This window comes from Rhinoderma darwinii, chromosome 2 (assembly GCF_050947455.1).
Source record: "Rhinoderma darwinii isolate aRhiDar2 chromosome 2, aRhiDar2.hap1, whole genome shotgun sequence".
NCBI classification, from domain to species: Eukaryota; Metazoa; Chordata; class Amphibia; order Anura; family Rhinodermatidae; genus Rhinoderma; species Rhinoderma darwinii.
In genome coordinates, this window is record NC_134688.1 from 77,549,911 (window position 1) to 77,573,239 (window position 23,329).

General features: G+C 46.0%; 1 protein-coding gene across 4 annotated transcripts in view; it reads right to left on the minus strand.

Annotated features, from left to right (window-relative positions):
• The window catches only part of FNDC3A (fibronectin type III domain containing 3A), a 210,462-nt gene that overhangs the window by 30,176 nt on the left and 156,957 nt on the right, over positions 1 to 23,329 (minus strand). For all 4 annotated transcript variants that reach the window (XM_075851793.1, XM_075851794.1, XM_075851795.1 and 1 more), the window contains 2 exons: positions 6,189 to 6,327; positions 3,391 to 3,444 (listed from right to left, as the gene is read on the minus strand). In XM_075851793.1, the coding sequence (XP_075707908.1) occupies positions 3,391 to 3,444; positions 6,189 to 6,327 (193 nt within the window). The remainder of the gene's footprint in view (positions 1 to 3,390; positions 3,445 to 6,188; positions 6,328 to 23,329) is intronic.

Below are 23,329 nucleotides of genomic sequence, written 5' to 3' on the forward strand. Positions count from 1 at the left end.
AGGAGCTGATGCAGACTGATTAACCACAGGTGTCGACACAGAAGCTGTGTCTGGCAGATCCTTTACAGTACCCCCCCTTTTATGAGGGGCCACTGGACCCTTTCTAGATGGACCTGGCTTATTGGGGAACCGAAGATAGAACCTCCTAAGCAATACCCCAGCGTGAACATCCCGGGCGACGTATCCAAGTCCTCTCCTCAGGCCCGTATCCTCTCCAATGGACCAGGTACTGGAGGGAGCCTTGGACCATCCTGCTGTCCACAATCTTGGCCACCTCGAATTCTACCCCTTCAGGGGTGAGAACAAGGACCGGAGATTTCCTCGAGGTAGCCAAGGACGGGGAGCAGCATTTCAGGAGGGAGGCATGAAACACGTCGTGTATTCGAAAAGACGGGGGTAACTCCAGTCGGAAGGAGACAGGGTTAAGGACCTCAATGACCTTGTACGGCCCTATATACCGGGGAGCAAATTTTTTGGACGGGACTTTAAGGCGCAAATTTTTTGAAGACAGCCACACCAGATCCCTGACCACAAACAAGGGGTTAGCAGAATGTCTTCTATCTGCCTGAGTCTTTTGTATGCTCTGGAACGCCTCTAGGTTCTTCTGAACCTGGGCCCAGACTGTGCACAGTTCCTGATGAATGACATCTACCTCGGGATTCAGTCCCTGCCTACTTGCACGGCCCGTCCTAGGCGACGGCATACAACTGGGCGACGGTCCCTATGCTCAATATGTGCACGACAGACTAACAGACAAGGGTACATAGAAGCTAAGGGAAATGGGGCAGTTGCCCATGGCAACACCGAAAATTATCTAAGCCTTTTTTAAAGCCATCTACTGTCCCTGCTGTGACCAGCTCCTGCAGTAGACTATTCCATAGATTCACAGTAAAGAAGGCTTGTCGCCTCTGCAGGTTGAACTTTTTTTTCTCCAGACGGAGGGAGTGCCCCCCTTGTTTTTTGAGGGGGTTTTACATGGAAGAGGATTTCACCATATTTTTTGTATGTGCCATTCATATATTTATATAAGTTTTGCATTTACAAAACCCTAAGGTACCAGAGTACAGTGGAAGCCCCCAAGAAGTGACCCCATGTTAGGAACTACACCCCTCAAGGCATTTATCATTTGCCTAGTCATATGACAGGGCTTAGAAGTGAAGAGCACCATGCGCATTTGAGGTCTATTTCGGTGATATTTACACCATTGGCCCACAACTGCAGGGCTTTGAGGTCAAATAGTAAAACAAACCTCCAAGTAGTGACCGCTATTTTGGAAACTATACCCCTTAAGGCATTTTAAGGGGTGTAGTGAGCATTTTGACCCCATGGGTGTTTTTTCATGAGAAATTAATGTGCAGCAGATGGTGCAACGTGATAATTGCAATTTTCCGCTGATATGCCATTTTAGCGCACAATATGTTGTGCCCAGTTTGTGCCGCCGAAGACAAAGACCGCATAAAATTTTAAGCGGGTTTTCCCGGGTATGGCGATGCCATATATATGGACGTAAACTGGCGTTTGGGCAAGCTGTAGGGTTCAGAAGGGAGGTAGCGCCATTTGGCTTTCGGCGTGCAGATTTTGCTTGGTAGTAGTTCTGTTTGGGATATTGCTGATATTTCAGTTTATAACGTGGGGACATATGTAATCTGTGAAGGGTACATCAGGGTATAATTAGAGGGTATAATAATAACGGGGTAAATAGTTAATAATTCATAGATATGTGGCCGGTGTCGCGCTGATAAATGGCGCCCGATCTTATCCGCTTTTGGAACACTCTGCACAATTTGCATCATCATATTCTGGGAGCCAGAACTTCTTTATTTTTTCACCACCGGAGCCGTGCGAGGGCTTATTTGTTGCGCGACAATCTGTAGTTTTCATTGGTACCATTTTGGGGTACATGCGATTTTTTGATCACTTTTATTCCATTTTTTGGCAAGCAAGGTGACTAAAAATCATAAATGTTTTTTGTTTTTTTTATGGCGTTCACCGTGGGCTATAAATGACAACTTTAATTTATTCTGCGGGTCGATACGATTACGGCGATACCAAATGTATATAGTTTTTTTACGTTTTGCAGCATTTGCTCAATAAAATCACTTTTATTTTTATTTTATTTATTTCTTGTGTCGCCATATTCTGAGAGCCATAACTTTTTTATTTTTCAGTCCAAAAAGCTGTGTAAGGGCTTGTTTTTTGCGGGTTGTAGCTTTTATTGGTACCGTTTTGGGGTACATGCGACTTTTTGAACACTTTCTATTCCGTGTTTTGGGAGGGGTAGAGATTCTGGCATTATTTTTTACTTATTTTTTTGCGGTGTTCACCGTGCGGGAAAAATAACATTACAGTTTTATAGTTTGGGTCGTTATGGGACGTGGCGATACCAAATATGTACCTTTTTTAACGTGTTCATTTTTTTCCTATAATAAAAGACTTATATGGGGAAAACTGCGGTGTTTGTTTTTATTAACTTGAAACTTTTATTTTTACACTTTTATTCAACTCTTTTTTTTTTTTTTTGTCCCACTAGGGGACTTGAGAGCCTGCACCTCTGATCTTTACTCTAAAGCATTGCACTACCTACGTAGTGCAATGCATTAGAGCTGTCAGTCATTCACTGACAGCAAGCCTATTAGGTCCCTTCTCTGGGCGGGGCCTAATAGGCTATCGTACGTGGCAGACCAGGAAGCCATAGTAACGATCGGCAGCTTGACGATCACATCGTGTCGATGCCGATCGCTACAAACCACTAAGATGCCGTGATCTCGGCATCTAAGGGGTTAGTGGCAGAGATCGGAGCTAGCTCCGTTCCCTGCCGTTACAGCACGCGGTCAGCTGTAACATACAGCTGACATCGGCGGCTGATGTCGCTGGCTCAGCTTCTGAGCCATCTTTCTTTAGCGACCGTAAGCCTATTAGGCCCCACCACCGGGCAGGACTAGCAGGCTTCTGTACTTGGCAGACAGGAGGCTATTGTTCGGCCTCCGGTCTGCCAGAACAGCCATAGGAACCCTACGATTTGCATTGTGGGGTTCCGATCTGAAAGGAAACGCCATAGATACGGCGCTCGCTTTTGAGCACTGCATTTAAGGGGTTAATCGGCCGGATCGGAGTCTAGCTCTGGTCCTGTCCATGCAGCAGGGTGTTAGGTGTAATATACACACCCGCTGGAAGCTGAACCCGCACCAGCAACACAACGTACCCATATGTTGTGTTACGTTAAGTCCTTAACGACAACGACGTATCCATACGTTGGATGTCGTTAAGGGGTTAATGCTCCTAAAAAAGAAAGTACTTGTAATTGAATTAAATGTGGAATATAAATGTGCCCAAGTTTTCAACACACTGCAGCCATGGGTCCATGTTTGGATAATATTGTGCTTAACTTACTTCATCCCACTCCAAAAGGTAACTGTGTATCTTAGAGCCATTATCACTTGAAACCTGAAAATACAAAAATTAACATGATAAATTTCACTAGAAATACGACAACAAGGTAAAACATACAATGAGTAATCTCCAAATGTGTCGGACAGAAACAAATTTGTTTTCTGACATATCTTGTAGATATATCAAAAGTGTCAACAATGAGAAAAATCTCTTAAAGGGAGTCTGTCACCAGAATGTCCAAGTTAAACTAGTAACAGGGTATTGTAGAGGAGACTAACTTGTTTCTAGCGGTTTTTTCATTTACTGCTTACCGCTTCCTTTGTAGAGAAATCCGTTTTATTATGTTTATGCTAATGAGCATTTAGGTGCAATGAGGGCGTTACCATTGCACCTAAATGCTCTTACGTCGCTCCCCAGTTCAACCCCCCTGCCTCCTTTCTTACATTGATTACATAATCAGCGCGTTCATGCCCGGCCCCGTACTGTCTGCAACGCGCGCGCGTCCCTGCTCTTTACTCGGCGCATGCGCGGTAAGATCTTTCGGCTCGACGTTCTAACCCGCACTACTGCACATGCACCAAATAAAGAGCAGGGAGCAGGGACGCTGTGCATACGCAATAGTGCCGATCAGAACGTCGAGCAGAAAGATATCCCTGACAATCAGCAGAAAGTGGGTGGACCTAGCAGAGCGTAGGCAGTGCTAGTGGCAGCTCATGAATATGTCGGAATCATCTCTGGCGGTGCTGCCTGGACTCTGAATGTAAGTTCTCAGAAAATTGTTCATATTAGCAGATAAGTGATAGACCGCTAAAATTAGCTGGTCTGTCACTACAGTGAGGGTAGCATAATGTGGATGACAGGTAAGTCTAGTGCTTAGATCTAGTTATCATATTAAAGTACAAAATCTGCTTAGCATCCAAAAGAAACCAGGTTCAATATTCTAGGCAAGTTTCGGGGTGCAGCACTCGTTTGAAATCGGGGAGCAACATGAATGGGCTGCAGATGTAAGCAGCAAGAAAGATCACAGCCTGCTACGGTCATCTCTTTATTTTAAATTTTTAAATTTAGGTTTTATTTGTGTTTGTCAAAAATGTAAAAAGTCTCAGCAGCAAAAGTATCAAAGGGGATCTACCCCCTATAAGTGGAGAGCTGTAAGGCCATGTTCACACGGCATATATTTCAGCTTAAATAACTAGGCTGATTTCTAGAGAAAGCAGCCTCTGAAATCCAGGCGTTTTTAAAGCAGATTTTCAAACTGTTTTTTGATTTTTGCAAGCGTTTATTGTGGAATATTTACAAAGTGTCTTTTGTAGTGTCTATGGGTAAAATCCAGCTTCTAAAATGAGTCACTTCTTTTTTACAAAGCATATTTTCAGGAGGCTCTTCGTATGAATTACACAGCATATTTTCCAATGAAAGCAATGGGAAGATGTTTGAAGGCGTATTTCAAGTGTATTTTGGAGCAAAATAAAAATCCGAAATACGACTGAAAATATGCCATGTGAACTTGGCCTTACTAAAGATCAGCTCTCACTTTAGGAGACCCCACCTGCCCATGTATTACATGGTCAGCCAGTTATTTGAATGGCTGGCATGTAATACTACGTAATCACTGCATTGTTTTTTTGAAGCCAGACCGGCTTCAATAAAAAAGGGCTTGTCGAGATAAGACCACCACTTTAATGGCGATTTATGTACCTTAACTCGCTGGGAACACAAGGAGTTTTGCTGGTTTGCTGTACTTACGTAAACTGCTGGATCACTTGTTTGGCGAACAAGACCGGGACATGTATTACAGTCTCCACATTGTGATAAAACAATTCCAGCTCTCAGATTCATAATGCTGTTACAGATTTCTTGGAAGTATAACATGGCAGCATGGCATGCTACTGTTAGCACTGATAAGCATTATGTTATGATTTACAGACCTGAAAACAGCACGTCCACCTCATTAAATAAAAACAAAAGCCACACAATCCGGACTGTCTGAGCATGTTGCCTGGCATCAATATTTCATCACGGAGTAGGTGTGAAAAGAAAAGACTACATTATCTCCAACTAGCTAGAAATGTCCTGCCGGGAGCGCCACAATGAGTTGGAGAAAGCGGCTAGAAAAAATGAGCAATTACTATTATATAAATGAGTTCAATAGAACAGATAGTGAAAGGTGTGATTTCTCCCCTCCATACAAAATTAATTTCCTCGAGTTATAAAAACTGAACATATGGCATATCTAGAGGATTTCCGTGCTTGTTATTATCATTTTTACAATTTTATTTCACATATCTGACAGCAATGTTCCTGCTTATTTACATTATGCATCAGACACAGGCTCTGTGAAAGTGGTTGTCCAATTTAGGAAATCCATTTCCATATATCCTAATAGGGAATTCTCAGTTAATAGAGGGGGTCCTCTGTTCAGGATCCTCATCTCTAAGCCTGAGTGGAGAGCGGCTACAAAGAGGGTCTCTCACTCTGGAGGATTTGTCCTGTCCAGCATTATACAGAGTACATTGATTTGAATGGGTACTATGTAATGCTTAATTTCCCCTGTGGTGGCACTGCAGGGAAATTGAACACTTAGTAAAATGTTTCCCCACAGATTACAGCTGATCGTGGGTCCCAGGAGGGAGACACTTTGTGATCTGCTTAATGTCTGTCAAGGAATCCGTCTAACAGAGATTTTCCAAAGCAGAGAACCCCTTTAACTATATCCACCTCATTAGCATGCAATCCATACACATTTTTGGCTCTGAGTCTATATTAAAAAAACATACATCTATGCTTACATAACTCACCTTCCATTGGAGGGAAAGTGAATTTTTGGTCCGGTTTGTAATTCGTGGAGGATTGGGTGTTTCTGGTTCACAGCTCATTGTGGTAAAGCTTACAGCTTCAGAAGGGTTTCCTTTAACACAGTTTAATTCTGCCTGTACTCTACAAAGGAACAGGGAGAAAATAAATGAACACATGCAGGATGCAGACACCACTATGCACACTGGATTTATTGAGAATAAAAGTACAAAAAAAAAGAAGAGAAAACCGCTCACAAAACAGGGTTGCCAATAGTCTGTAAATTTACGAACAGTCCGTCTGTAGTGTACGGCAAAAAAAAAACTCTCCGAGATTTCTTCTAATTTTCCCGAAACGTTGCACTGCGCATGCGCCAAAATATACATGCACAGTGTAAACATGGGAAGAGTAGGCCGCGGCCATGTGAATGATAGTGAGGTTGGTGCCAGGAGTGGACCAGTCCAGTCTCCTGACCTGAGTCACCTGAACTCACGTCGTTGATGTGAGGTCAGGTTACGAAGGTCTGGTGACTGGACTGGTCCACTCCCGGGCCGGCACCGACCTCACTCAGACCGCCGCCACATGACCACGTCATCCGCCGCAGCCCTCCTGCTCCTAAATGTGAGTGAAACGCCAGGCAGAGCAGAGAGTGGTAGCAGTAGGCTACCGATCTCCGCTCTTGGGGCTGTGTGTTGCGCTATCTTTAAGGGGGTGGGGCTGCGTGGCACCATGTACAAAGGGAGGGGGCTGCGTGGCACCATGTACAAAGGGAGGGGGCTGCGTGGCACCATGTACAAAGGGAGGGGGCTGCGTGGCACCATGTACAAAGGGAGGGGGCTGCGTGTCACCATGTACAAAGGGAGGGGGCTGGGTGGCGCCATCTCAGAGGGGGGGCTGGGTGGCGCCATCTACGAGGGGGGGCTGGGTGGCGCCATCTACGAGGGGGGGCTGGGTGGCGCCATCTACGAGGGGGGGCTGGGTGGCGCCATCTACGAGGGGGGCTGGGTGGCGCCATCTACGAGGGGGGCTGGGAGGCGCCATCTACGAGGGGGGGCTGGGTGGCGCCATCTACGAGGGGGGGCTGGGTGGCGCCATCTACGAGGGGGGGCTGGGTGGCGCCATCTACGAGGGGGGGCTGGGTGGCGCCATCTACGAGGGGGGGCTGGGTGGCGCCATCTACGAGGGGGGGCTGGGTGGCGCCATCTACGAGGGGGGGCTGGGTGGCGCCATCTACGAGGGGGGGCTGGGTGGCGCCATCTACGAGGGGGGCTGCGTGGCGCCATCTACGAGGGGGGCTGCGTGGCGCCATCTACGAGAGGGGGCTGCGTAGCGCCATCTACGAGGGGGGCTGCTTGGCGCCATCTACGAGGGGGGCTGCTTGGCGCCATCTACGAGGGGGGCTGCTTGGCGCCATCTACGAGGGGGGCGGCGTGGCGCCATCTACGAGGGGGGCGGCGTGGCGCCATCTACCAGGGGGGGCGGCGTGGCGCCATCTACCAGGGGGGGCGGCGTGGCACCATCTACCAGGGGGGCGGCGTGGCACCATCTACGAGGGGGCGGCGTGGCACCATCTACGAGGGGGGCGGCGTGGCACCATCTACGAGGGGGGCGGCGTGGCACCATCTACGAGGGGGGGCGGCGTGGCACCATCTACGAGGGGGGGCGGCGTGGCACCATCTACGAGGGGGGCGGCGTGGTACCATCTACGAGGGGGGGGGCGGCGTGGCACCATCTACGAGGGGGGGGGGCGGCGTGGCACCATGTACAAAGGGAGGGGGCGGCGTGTCACCATGTACAAAGGGAGGGGGCTGCGTGTCACCATGTACAAAGGGAGGGGGCTGGGTGGCGCCATCTACGAGGGGGGGCTGGGTGGCGCCATCTACGAGGGGGGGGCTGGGTGGCGCCATCTACGAGGGGGGGCTGGGTGGCGCCATCTACGAGGGGGGGCTGGGTGGCGCCATCTACGAGGGGGGGCTGGGTGGCGCCATCTACGAGGGGGGGCTGGGTGGCGCCATCTACGAGGGGGGGCTGGGTGGCGCCATCTACGAGGGGGGGCTGGGTGGCGCCATCTACGAGGGGGGGCTGGGTGGCGCCATCTACGAGGGGGGGCTGGGTGGCGCCATCTACGAGGGGGGGCTGGGTGGCGCCATCTACGAGGGGGGGCTGGGTGGCGCCATCTACGAGGGGGGCTGGGTGGCGCCATATACGAGGGGGGCTGGGTGGCGCCATATACGAGGGGGGCTGGGTGGCACCATCTACGAGGGGGGCTGGGTGGCGCCATCTACGAGGGGGGGCTGGGAGGCGCCATCTACGAGGGGGGGCTGGGTGGCGCCATCTACGAGGGGGGGCTGGGTGGCGCCATCTACGAGGGGGGGCGCCATCTACGAGGGGGGGCTGGGTGGCGCCATCTACGAGGGGGGGCTGGGTGGCGCCATCTACGAGGGGGGGCTGGGTGGCGCCATCTACGAGGGGGGGCTGGGTGGCGCCATCTACGAGGGGGGCTGGGTGGCGCCATCTACGAGGGGGGGCTGGGTGGCGCCATCTACGAGGGGGGGCTGGGTGGCGCCATCTACGAGGGGGGCTGCGTGGCGCCATCTACGAGGGGGGCTGCGTGGCGCCATCTACGAGAGGGGGCTGCTTGGCGCCATCTACGAGGGGGGCTGCTTGGCGCCATCTACGAGGGGGGCTGCTTGGCGCCATCTACGAGGGGGGCGGCGTGGCGCCATCTACGAGGGGGGCGGCGTGGCGCCATCTACGAGGGGGGCGGCGTGGCGCCATCTACCAGGGGGGCGGCGTGGCGCCATCTACCAGGGGGGACGGCGTGGCACCATCTACGAGGGGGGCGGCGTGGCACCATCTACGAGGGGGCGGCGTGGCACCATCTACGAGGGGGGGCGGCGTGGCACCATCTACGAGGGGGCGCGGCGTGGCACCATCTACGAGGGGGGGCGGCGTGGCACCATCTACGAGGGGGAGCGGCGTGGCACCATCTACGAGGGGGGGCGGCGTGGCACCATCTACAGGGGGGCTGTGTGTGGAACCATCTACAGGGGGGCTGTGTGTGGAACCATCTACAGGGGGGCTGTGTGTGGAACCATCTACAGGGGGGCTGTGTGTGGAACCATCTACAGGGGGGCTGTGTGTGGAACCATCTACAGGGGGGCTGTGTGTGGAACCATCTACAGGGGGGCTGTGTGTGGAACCATCTACAGGGGGGCTGTGTGTGGAACCATCTACAGGGGGGCTGTGTGTGGAACCATCTACAGGGGGGCTGTGTGTGGAACCATCTACAGGGGGGCTGTGTGTGGAACCATCTACAGGGGGGCTGTGTGTGGAACCATCTACAGGGGGGCTGTGTGTGGAACCATCTACAGGGGGGCTGTGTGTGGAACCATCTACAGGGGGGCTGTGTGTGGAACCATCTACAGGGGGGCTGTGTGTGGAACCATCTACAGGGGGGCTGTGTGTGGAACCATCTACAGGGGGGCTGTGTGTGGAACCATCTACAGGGGGGCTGTGTGTGGAACCATCTACAGGGGGGCTGTGTGTGGAACCATCTACAGAGGGCTTTGTGAGGCAATATCTACAGAGGGCTGTGTGTGGCACTATCTACAGAGGGCACAAAGGAGGCATTATTACTGTGTGAGGGCACAAAGAGTGCACGGTTACTAATGGGGCACATTTCTTGTGTAGAGCACCAAGGGACCATTATTACTATCTGGGGCACTGTGGATTACGAATTTGTTTAGCGGATAGGTGGGGAGGATTCTGGAATAGCGAGAAACAAACATGTCTGTGTGTCAAATTCTGCAGAAACGAGTCGTGGCTGGAATAAGTCGTCACAGTGGTCTAGGCCGGATAGAGAAGAAAAGGCAAAGTGAACGAGACTAATCAGAGAAAACATCACCTGTGAGCCACTGGATATAAATGTGTTGTAATCATTTATATCGTCTGCAGAGCTCCTGTGTATAACTGGCATCTATCACTATATGGTGTTAATATTGGTCTTTGTATAGTGGTTTTTATTCAGTAACAGTATGGGGGTATTATTCAGTCACTATGTGGTCATGGTGTGGAGGTATTATTCAGTAACAGTATGGGGGTATTATTCAGTCACTATGTGGTTATGGTGTGGCAATATTATTCAGTTACTATGTGGTTATGATGTGGCAGTATAATTTGGACCTTATTTTGTGTTATTATTGGTCTTATAATATTGAGTTGTGTTCAGTAACAGTATGCAGGTAATATTTAATCTGGTATAGCGGTATGATTTAATAACTGTATATGTATATAGGTAATTTTTTTGTGTGAGAGGTGGGACATATACTTTGGGGCTTGCAAAACTCCTGGTGGCACTACAAATCAGCGATGCAGTTCTCTGCATACCGCCTTCTGAATTGACTGCATTATTGATACAATAATTCAGCATTTGGGGCCATATTTTTAACTTTGCCCAGGGCCCTATTTTTAACTTTGCCCAGGGCCACACTTTGTCTAAAACAGGCCCTGGTGGTAGCAGTAGTGGTGGTGGGTGGGGGTGAAGTGAGTGGTGAGTCGGGCTCACTAATCACAGCCCTGCTTGCAGCTATCCCAGGCTGAGTTAGCATGGAAAAGCAACAATCAGGGCTGTGATTGGTGAGTCACTCCTAGCACACTGCACAGGCAATTATTTTGTAGTGTGTCCGTAAAAATTTTGCTGTCCGTGATTTTCAGCTCAGTTGTCCAGGAATTACTGAAGTGGAGGTTGGCAACCCTGTCACAAAACTGTCAATGATCAGACGTTATTTAGTACATACAGATGATAAATTTTATTTATATAATGGCTGTGAAAACTTGACTATGCTCCTGAATCTTTATGTGTAGTTAATCTCTTTTGCAACCAGTCTCTAGCAAGCTCAGCTGTGCGTACAGTATTTCAGATTACTCCTGCCTTCCATTTCTGGGACAGGAAGTAGCTGTCTGAAATCTAGCACCATCATTCACCTCATGGACTGCTTTTATTTGTCACCCAGTCACACAGAGGACCTTTCCCTTCCAGGTCTCCCTGACAGTCAATCACTGTAAGTGAACTCTCCAATCTCTCTCATAGAACCAAATTGAATCTAGGGGATCAGTGACCAAAGGTTTGTCTATTAGTAATGTGTCAGCTAGCTTCTCATCATATTGGGATTAATTGAAATCAATATAGATTGTAGCCTGGCAGATGGACAAATGAATAGGTTTTACTGTACACACTGAGACAATGCCCTCCGCAGTACAGTATATATCTGTATGGTATTTGTACTCTATCGGTTAATGTGGTACCACAACCTCCTTGCTAAATAATATTAGAGACTCAAACTAATACACGACATAAGATGTAGGCTGAAGGAAGGTGTTGCAGATGTATCTTTGTATTTCCTCTTAAAAACCTACAGAACATAATAGAAAGGAAACCATAACATTTGATCAGGTAACAAGGAGCACTGCGTCTAAATCCTAACCAGATGGTACAGGTGCCCTGAGGTTCTGCATAAATGTTACCCAGTGGTATAGGAGGTTGGCACAATGCTCCACATTTTGTGGGCCTGTTTGGCCATACAACCATTCGGGCGAGCCGTATTTCATATAAATATTACCAGGTGATGGGTTCAGCAGTGACACCTTACCCTCAGATGGTCCTTCTATCCCTACTTCCAGGCTACATGTTTGTGACTAAGAAAGAACTATTCAGACACTTCTGGACAGCTGCCTGCATGGTGATTCCCGGACACTGGAAGTCAATGGAGGCTCTCTCCTTTAGAGAATAAATTGCTATAATGGATCAACTTTACCGAAATGAGTCACTCATGGCTAAGGACAGAGATAAATCTGACCAGGTCATGTATATATATGGCTGTCCTGGACTTCCTTCAAGGCGGGTCCACTATTCTCTATCTGGCTGGTTTGCGCCTCAACTTAAACAGCTGCCTCTTATATCATCATTTTTACTCTCGATCTCAGGGGTCCCTCTCCCCTCCTTACCCCTTTATTTTTTCTCTCCTCTCCCTCTCGTCCGTCCTTCTTTTTCATTTTGTGCTTTCTATGCCTTCCCTTTGCCTTCTTTCGGATATAAGGATGCACTCCTATCAATGCCTAGTTGTTGCAGCCTTCTGCTGGATCTGTATTTCAAGGACCATTTATCGACTAGTTGAATTGTTGCTCCTTATTTGCTCACTACGGAAGGCTGCCTGACATTTATATTCTGCTGAAACACTTTAAGCATATCCCTGTGCCCTGATGTTGTGATAGACGCAAGGCACTCCTGTTTGTAAAATGTAAAACTTCTAATAAACACCAGATTAGGAAAAAAACAGAAAACAAAACCGCTTTATCTGGAGAGTATTCATAGCAGTGCAGTACGAAGGGTTATGTTAGGATAAAATCTCCATGTTAGCAAACTGAGTAATATTTGAGAGTATTAATAGTCACAGTGACTGAGCTCTGAAGTGTCGGGAGTGGGTGGAATTAGTCATTGCCTGTGGGTTGTTATATGAGGAATGGAGATAAAAACCACAAAGAGGAAAGTGAACGGCGCCAATCACAGTAAGGAGCGCACAAGGGGATTACATTTGTTACCAAGTGATCTGTAAGGATTTTATCTGAAAGAAGTTATCTTCTAAAAAGTCAGTCAGCGCAGGTCGGACAGCCACAAATTTTCTAAACTATATAGTGCTATAACTGAAAATCTTTAGGGGTGAAAACACACGGAGCAGCAGCCGCACACGGCCAAAACCACATCCCTACATGCAGTGGCGAATGGCCATTTGATTTTAATGGTAAAACTGTGGTATTACTGGCAAAATTGTGCAACCATTCGCCACCGTGGGTGGGCATGATTTTAGCCACGTGCCTTTGCAGCTACCTTTACAACCTTATAAACAAATGTTTGTTCACATTGATGGTATTTTGCGAAGAATGTTGTGGCAGGCATTTTTAGTACTGGAAATATCTGAGAAATGCAAAAGGAGTTTGGATTTACAACATCCACTAACAATCTTCTGATATGTATATTTGACAATGTACAGGGGGGGGGGGGCAAAAGTCAAGGAAGGGGCGAAGCAATCAATGAGAACGGTGTGGCTCTTAGGCTTCGTTCACATCTGCATCGGGTTCCTGTTCTGACGTTCCGTCTGAGCTTCCCATCAGAACGGGCCCCTGACTGAAACAAATGTAAACCATAGGTTTCCGTTTGCATTACCATTGATTTCAATGGTGATGGATCCGGTGCCAATGGTTTCCGTTTGTCTCCGTTGTGCAAGGGTTCCATCGTTTTGACGGAATGAATAGCGTAGTCGAATACAGTATTATTTGAATCAAAACGACGGAACCCTTGCACAACAGAGAAACGGAAACAATTGGCACCAGATCCGTCACCATTGAAATCCATGGTGATACAAATGAAAATCGATGGTTTCCGTTTGTTTCAGTCAGGGGCCCTTTCTGACGTGAAGCTCCGACGGAACCTCAGAAAGGGACCCTGACACAGATGTGAACGAAGCCTTAAATCCCAACTGCACAGTCCCCCTATATCCCGTCTCGCACCGATCTCTATGATCAGTAAAGGGCAATAAGAGGAAGCTGAATGCGGTGTCCAGCTTTACTTAAGAAGTTTCGAGACATCGCTAAAGCCAAGGAGGTGAGTAAACATTAATCCTTCCACTACCCTAGACCACCAGGAATGCTGGCATTAACCCTTCCACTACCCTAGACCACCAGGAATGCTGGCATTAACCCTTCCACTACCCTAGATGAGTAGAGATGCTGGCATTAACCCTTTTCAACTACCCAAACCCCTTAAATACACTAGATCACCAAGGATGCTAGCATTTCACTCCACTACCCTAGACCATCAGGGATGCTGGCTTTGACCCCTTTAATCCTTTGACTACCAAGGATGTATGTAATACAGCATGGCGTTAAATGCTTTAGGTGACTGCCATATATTAGTTGAAAACTACAATTCTGGGTTTTAAAAAGGATACTGGGATCAAAGCTGGTGCAATATTGGAGAGCAGCATTCTGGGGAGTTGGGGAGCAGGATTAAATCTATATAGGGGAAGAGGTGACAGGGGGAAGATGGCAGTGACAGCAGGAAGAAAGAATAGTCTCTGTCTGATAGCTCTCCCACTGTTCAGCCTCCAGTGACCCAAAGGGTGTGATACAGGAACTTTTCTTCCCGTTATCACCTCCCTTACCAATTAGAGAGGATATGTGTTACATTTAAGGGATTTTTTTTAAAAAAAAATTTTTAAGGATTTTATTATTTTTTGAGTTTTAGGGTCCCTACGGAGAGAAAAAGGCATGTGTCTCATGTATGGATTCTGAACATCTTAAAATTGTATTTTTTAGCCGGTTGTGTGTTTCTCGTGCTCTACTTTTAGCCACAAACATTCATTTTTATACATTTTTACAAAACGTTACACAATAATGCAAAATTCCAGCGCCCATTAATATAAAGTGCTGGGTGGCATACATAAATGGGTATGGTGGGTATAATATGATTTTTTTATTTTAGAATTTAGTTTTCATTTGAGGTTGTCAAAATTCTGAAAAGTGTGAAGCCCCTGGCAGGGAAAAGAATAAAGGGTTTTCCCCAATTTATGTAAATAATGCTATACAAATTTCTAATATACTTTGTGTTTCAATTCCTCACCATTTTCAGGATATGTGTTTGCTGTCAGTGAATGAGAACAATCTAGTTTACAGTCAGAGGCAGCAAACCGGTACATAGCAGACCATTGACTAAACTGGATGCAATTGTCTTCACTTCTCAACAGAGAGCAGCATGAGGTCGGTACTTTCGGCTTCTGAACGTAAACAAGAGTGTTCTCATTCACTGACAGTAAACCCTTATCTTGAAAATAGTGAGGAATTGAAATACAAAGTATATTAGAAAGTTTTTATTATACGGCAATTGTTTTTTTTTTTGTTTATCATCACATTTTTTATTTAGCATTCTCCTTTGCAAAACAGAAAAGTAAAATAAAATACAAAAAAAACAAATGTAAATATGAGTGTACAGACAATACAATCGGGACCCGGCCATAAACAGGAACCAAGATACGATATCGAACCAACTAGTGTTACAAAAGACCAAGCACTTCATTTTTATATTTCCTGATATAATTTAATTTCTAGAGGTTGTCCAGGAATTTGATGGATTTTTGACTAGCACAGAGAGACATACGAGAGGAGGATAGTTTTATTAAGAGGTGTTTTCCCATCTTGGACAATTGTGGCATATCCACAGGATATGCCATAAAAGTCCAATAGATGCGAGTCCCACCTCTGGGACACGCACCTATCTCTAGAACGGGGCCCCCTAAATGCCGTTCTAGCTTACTCGGCTGTCGCTGCCTCCCCGTCACATCTTGGTTAGGTGGTTGGGAGTTACAGAAACAGCCCAGCTCACTGGGCTACACTGTTTCCCATCGAAGTGAATGGGAGTTACGGAACCAGCGTAGCACGGCGAGCTACGCTGTTTCTGTAGCTACCGAGTTCCAGAAACAGCGTAGCTCGCTGTGCTAGGCTGTTTAATTAACTCCCATTCACTTCTAAGGGAGTTAAGGAAATAGCGTAGCTCATTGAGCACTCGGCTGTTTCCGTGACTCTCGACAACCTAACTAGGAAGTGGCCAGGAGGCAGCAGAGCCGAGTAAGATAGAACGGGGTTTAGGGGACCCCACTCTAGAGATAGGTTTGGTTCCCAGAGGTGGGACCTGCATCTACTGGACTTTTATGGGATATCCTGTGGATATGCCATAAATGTCCAAGATGTGAAAACCCCTTTCAGCTTTATTTCCATAAAACCTCTTTTACCCTTTAGTTACCAGATTATTTTGGGCCTTAAAGGCTATGTAAACCTTTGAGAACATTTTTTTTATTACTTATAAAACAACTTTTTAATTGTTTTTTTATTTAAAAAAAATAAATTAACTTTTTGAGATACAGCTTCTATGTATCCTGTATACATAGAAGCTGGATCGTGCGAACAAACCAGGGTTTGTCAAAACAGCGAAACTGACAGCTGCTATTGAACACGTTTAAGTTATGAACTTAGATGTGATCGATAACAGGTGGATCCTGCGTGTCAGAGACACGCAGGACCAGCGTTAACCGTCAGTCCCGCTGACCTGACTAATTCAGGTTTGAGTACAAGATACAGCTTTTTATGAATATAGGATACATAGAAGTTGTATCTCAAAAAGTAAAAATTTTGTTGTAATGGAAAAAGGTGAAAAAAAATAAACAGACCGCGCGCTTTCCCATTGAAGTCAGTGGGAAGCTTAAATCGTGTCTTTTTTTTGGCGCAATTTACGCGCCAAAAAAACGCGGTATATACACGCAGTGTGAAGAAGGGCCTAAACATAGGTGTTTGAAGGCTTGTTTTTCGTGGAACAAGTAATATTTTTTTAATGGAACCATTTTGGTGTACATACAATTTCAACATTATTTTTGGCATCTTAAATTTATGCCGTTTACCCTGTGGTAAAAAATAACATTAAGCCAGGGAGACTGCAGCTTGTACTGAGTATGTGCGAGATTTCAGCATGGTGTGTGTGTGTGTGTGTGGGGGGGGGGGGGGGGGGGGTAGGGACAACTATAGGTGCCTGTTAGCTCTAGGTGGGAGTAGATGGAGATGACATAATGCATATACTTGGTCTAATGCAACTTTAAGAAAGGATTATTCAGCCAGTCTTATATGGATTTTTAGAGTAAGTAAACCAGCTTCATCAGGTTTAAAACATCTGTTTAATAATGTATGCAGTTTGTATTGTGAAAACTGGTGACTGATCTTCTTTAAAGAGTAACGTTTAAAAATGACATGTCAGAAGTTTTGATCGGTGGGGGTCCGAGCACTGAGCCCCCACCGATTGCTAAAACGAAATGGCAGAAGCAATCAGGTGAACGCCGTGCCAGCTCACTACAGAACGGCTTTCCTCGGGAAAGCCGAGAAAATAGTGTACGGGTTCAATAAAAATCTATGAGCCCGTACACCGCTGGCTCAGTTTTCTAAGAAAAGCCGATCAGAAAGAAAGCAGCACAGCACTCACTTCTGCCGCTTTGGTTTAGCAAATGGTGGGGGTCTCAGTGCTTGGAAACCCACCGATCAAAACTTCTGACTTATCACTATGACATGTCAAAAGTTGTTTAAAAGTTTAATTACCCCTTAAGAGTACGTTTCCACATAGCCGCAACCACATGCAGACAAAACCCTGCTCATTTGTGGTGGCCAATACCCGTACGATTTTGGCAGGTATTTTACGACCAATGTCTTTCAACTCCATTTATCAAGTACCTCCAGCAGGTCATACTTTCAGGATTTCCCTATAAGGCCTAATTCGCACGAGCATGTTAAACGTCCATGGGGCAGCCGTTGAAACAGCGGCCGTCCCACGGACCTATGTAATTCAATGTGGCCGTTCACACAGCCGAAGTTTCAACGGACCGTGTGAAGGGTCCGTGGGAAAATAGGACATGTCCTATCTTTTCACGCATCCCTCCATAGACTCAACTATGGTGGATGCGTGATACCGCGTCCCACAGCGTCCGAGGTGCGCAACGCTCGTGTGAATTAGGTCTAAGGCTGGGGCTACACAGCGAATGCCAACGGCTAATGCTTGCTGTGTTATCAGTGTCCTGCTGCCTGAATCGCAAGTAATGAAAGAGAACGTGTGCCTGCAAGTTTCCACAACCATGACATGATAGTCGCAAGAAATCCAGGAGGTTTGGATTTCCTGCGACTGTCGGATCGCGGTCACGGTGACTTTTATTACTGTGATACAGCCAGTGCGACACTGCGATAACACAATCTTTAGCCTTCTTGCCAGGGCTGCACCGTCCAGGAGGTGAGAAAGAGTTTCTCGCCTTGCTGGCTGCCTGCTATCTTTCTGAGGGGGCGGCGGCGCCACTGAAACCAGCCGCCGCCACCCCCACTTGCACTAATTGTACCTGCGTCTATAGCACACAGATACAATTACACGCATTAACGCGGAACGGCCGGGCACGTTCCGTGCCTGACCATTCAGCACCTTACAATGATGCTGATTGGCGGGGCAAAATGACTTGCCCCACCAATCAGAGGCTTTCAAAAACTAGCGGCAGGATGATGTCACCGAGCCGCTTCCGTTGTTGAAAGGCGCTGATTGACAGTGCAAGTCATTCTGCCCTGCCAATCAGCGCCTTTCAACTAAGCTACCGGCGCGATGACGTCATCGCGCCGCTTGCAGCGTTCAGCCCCAGCAGACCTGCTCAGAAGAGAGCAGGTCTGTATTGCCACCAGACTGTGCAGAAACGGGATCATGTGAGTATGTAAAGTTTTTTTTTTTTTTAATAAAACCGAGTTGCATTATCTACAGCTATTTGTAGGGCACGATCTACAGGGGTGGGCTATATTTGGGACACTATAAACAGTGGGAGCTATATGTGAGACACTATCTACAGAGGTGGGCTATATGTGGAGCACTATCTATAGGAGGGCTATATGTAGGGCAGCTCTGGAGTCCATATGTGGGCACTATCTACAGGAACACTATCTACAGGCGCTGTATGTGGGGCACTATCTACAAGGGCTTCTATGTAGGGCACTATCTACAGAGGCTATATGTGGTTCACCATCTACAGGGGGCTATGGGGGCACTATCTACAGGGGGCACGGTGTGTGTGGGACACAGTGTATGGTACTATTATAATCAGGGACATAGTGTATGGCGCTATTATAATTAGAGGTGCAGTGTATGGCGCTATTATAATTAGAGGTGCAGTGTATGGCGCTATTATATTTAGGGGCGTTGATAATTTGATCTTCGTTTATAGGTGCAGGAATGTTTTAAAAGTGAGAAGCTGAAGACATCTGAGCGGAAAACTGCAGAAATGGGTTGTGGCCGGGAGAAGTCATCATAGAGGTCTGGACTGGATGGAGAAGAAAAGAGAAAAAGAACTAGAATCTGAGAAGTCACCGGTGAGTCACTTAATGTAAATGTTTATTCTGTCTCTAATCAGTAAGGTAGTCACTGTATAATGTGCAGCGAGACGATGGGTGGTTTGATTATATAATATGATTTTTTTTTTTACTGAAACAGCAGCTCCCAGCATATCTTTAACATTGTTCGGGCCATGCTGTGAGCTGTAGTTTTACGCCGTACAAACCTATATGGCAGGGGTTCCACTAAATTGAGCTGTATTTGTTCTGGTGCTGTATATACAGTATGTACTGAGCTTGGTTCTTGGGCTGTATATATGTACTGAGCTTTGTTCTTGGGCTGTATTTATGTACTGAGCTTTTTTCTGGGGCTGTATATATTTACGGAGCTTTGTTCTGGTGCTGTATATACGTACTGAGCTTTGTTCTGGTGCTGTATATATGTACTGAGCTTTGTTCTGGTGCTGTATATATGTATTGAGCTTTGTTCTAGTACTGAGTATATGTACTGAGCTTGTTCTGGTGCTGTATATATGTACTGAGATTTGTTCTGGTGCTGTATATATGTACTGAGCTTGGTTCTGGTGCTATATATATGTACTGAGTTTTGTTCTGGTGCTGTATATATGTATGAGCTTTGTTCTGGTGCTGTATTTATGTACTGACCTTTGTTCTGGTGCTGTATATATGTACTGACTTTGGTTCTGATGCTGTATTTATGTACTGAGCTTAGTTCTGGGGCTGTATTTATGTACTGAGCTTTGTTCTGGTGCTGTATATATGTACTGAGCTTTGTTCTGGTGCTGTATATATGTCGGAGCTTGGTTCTGATGCTGTAATTATATAGGATATATTTATAACAACAAAATTGCAGGGCAGATGGAGTTGTTTTCCACTCATTGTATATTTAATGGGAACCTGTCTGGTAGTTCTTAACCTCTTGAACCCCCACCATGCGGCAATACATGACCTGACAATATTTCCAAATGTATGTTTTTTTCAGATACAGCAAAATCTATCAAATCAACTTTTTAAAACTGCGCACACGATATGCGAATTACTCATTAAAGAGCCATGGGGTGGTGCCACTATCCTGAAGCGTCATATAGTTCTGCCTCCAAACCCACCTTTCCATGTTTGATTGACATCCACTGATACAACTTTCTCAGATGCGCCATTGCTTTGTACTACTTGGGCAGGCACCGTGGAGGAGGTGTACTCTGCCCGGCTTCATCGCAGCACTGCGCATGCCAGGAGAGTACAAGGCAACGGCGCATCCGTAAGAGTTTAAGGAGGCTGGTAGTGATGTAGAGCAGCGAGGGGGATGTCAATGAAAATCTGGGGGTGCCATTTAAATTTTCGTCTCAGGCAGCAGAAAAGATAGAATTGGCCCTGCTTATTGCACATGTGATATAATTTGTTGTCAGTGAATCAGGAATTGCCACAGGTGTCCTCTAAGGGTTATCCTCAAATAATGACCTGCTGGGGATACTTGATGACTGCAATTGAGAAATACAGCACTACACCAGCAGGGATGCTAGTATTAACCTTTTGACTATTTTAGAACAGGAATGCTGGCATTAAACCCTCAACAACCCTAGACCACCAGGGTTATTACCATTAATTTTTTTTACCCTGAATAAAATGTATTAACCATTAAGCCACCCTAGACCACCAGGAATATTATTATTATTAACCTATTTCATACCGCCAGCAGTATTTGGTATTATTCCTTAGTCTGTCCCCAACTGACCAGAAACAAATTATATTTATCGCTAAACTTGGTTTTAGAGGCTACAATACCTGTAATACCTCCAAATGACTAAATGAATACTGCAATATTCCATTTGGTCATTTGTGGATGTGTTTTTTTTATTAACACAATCTTGAAATATTTCAGTTTTCACATTGTCCACTGGAGCAGTCACATTATTTGGCAGCTTCCTGTCCTCTGTAACTCACTTGTCAGCTCTGCTGTAAAGACTCAGAGAAAGAGAAGAATCCTCTTATTATCATTAGAGGGTGGACTAGTTAATGCCAGCTCTATTGGACTGCTGAAGGCCTAAATGAGGCAAGGTAGAAACCGTATACTCTACATACACAGGTAACGTTATATACATCTCGCCTATCGCTCCCTGAGGGATGTACGTCATCACTTCCTCGAGACTGTAATAATTTATGACATTTTTCTTTCCATGGACTCCTATTTATTTAAGCTGCCACACACCACACACCCTGCTACACTGTCTATACAGACAAAACAGGAAGGAAGTGTGTGCCCCCAATATGACCACCCCAGGGAAGTTTTGAAAAATTAAAAATAAATAGATACAACTTCTCAAAAGAGAGCAAAAGACATTATTGCTCTTCTACAAACATAAATCTAATTAAAAACATTAAAACGATATAAATGAAGAACTCATTTTTTTGTGCTGAAAGAGGATAAAAAAAAAAATACACCCTGAAAAGCAAAAGACAAGACATCAAACAGTCAGCAAAAAAACCCAGGAAAATAGGCTGCGTCCTCAAGACCAAAAGAAAATTGAATTATTAAAAAATAAGTTACTAAAAATTCATAAATACCTTCAATTATTTATAAACACTTGTCTGGTCTAGGGGCTATTAGGTTAATTAAAACGGCCACCGTCATGTTAGTAAACACAAAACCCGTCCTATAATGGAGCGCGCGCGCAGCAGGATGGACTGCATCAGGACACAGAGCTCGAGTCTTGTCCCTTCTCACACGGGGCTGATGACCAGCCACAAGATAGATCCCTCTCCCTTGTGATCGCTATTGATTGCGTTATTACAAGGGTTGAATGACAGGGATTGGAGTTTTCTCGGGGGTATGTAGGGGAGGTGTTGGCATATGTTAATTGGACAGTATGAAAGGGTTGGAGTTTTACGAGATACTTCAGAATTGTTATTTCATGGGAAATACAAGCATTTACTAAAGCAGACATGTCAGGAGAGCTGAGAATAGTAACATTTTATATACACGTAATGGTCAAGAAAAAATAGGTGATCTAATAGTGAATCTAATTTACTGTCAGTGCCGCCTCCAGTGGGCTCACGATTCTTTTGTTGTACTCTAGCGCCATCTATGGTGTGATGGACAGAATGAACTAAAATGCAAAATCCTATAGATTACAAATATTTTTAAAATTAAAACCGGTCAATGACTAGACTGAACTAACTCTTGCAACTAATATACCCAACACCGGTTCTGCTCAGACACAAAGCCCATACCATATACAAGGAAAATATAGTAAATACTTCTAGGATACACAGAACAACACTGAGAATCTGCAGCACCTTCATTACAGATTCTGCATAAATAATATTTGCCACTTTTTCTGCAGGACATTACAACAAGGCAGGGCTGATCTGCCCTATTTCGTGATGGTGTTGATTTTGATTTGTGCTATTGAGCCATCTCTGTTCTATATTGGCAAAAAAACAGTATACTCACCTTACCAACCCCTTGCCGCTCTTGAGGTGACGCTTTCCTGGTCCCCGGCCAGTCTCTGTTCACCCGGCTCCAGTGCCATTTTTTTTTAGACACGTGTGACGGCTGTATCGGTTTACCTTTCGAGACATGTCATTGCTGGAGACTGGTAGACAGAGACTGTTGGGGGACCAGTAAACAGCCACCATGGGTGGGATGGGAAGGGGGGAGGGATCGGGTGGATGGGATGTTATTGTCTCATATGTTACTTGTTTGTATACTATGAAAACACGTGTCAATAAAAACTATTTGATTTAAAAAAAAACAAAAAACAAAAAAAAAAAAAACACCATGGGAGCACCAAAGGATTTGTAAAGTAAGTATACTGCAGATCTGCAGTTAATCCGCAGAAAAATCCAGAACCCTAGGATTTGATTGTGGATTTTAACTTTCCCGTTAAATTCAATATGAAAAAATCAGCTACAACTCTGTTCCTATTCCGCGACAGTAACGGACATGCTGCGGATTTGAAAATCGGCACCTCAGATCAGTTTCTGCGTGGAAAATTTCTGTAGCATGCGGATAACATTTGTTAAAATCGCATCCACTTTCGCCACAGATTTTCTGTCCACAAATCTGGATGAAAAATAACTAGCATTTCCATTCTATGTGGATTTAGCTCTTGCCAAAGTGGAGAGCTGCTAATAATAAGTGGCTCACGCTGTGGTCGATCCGGACTGTCCATATTTAACA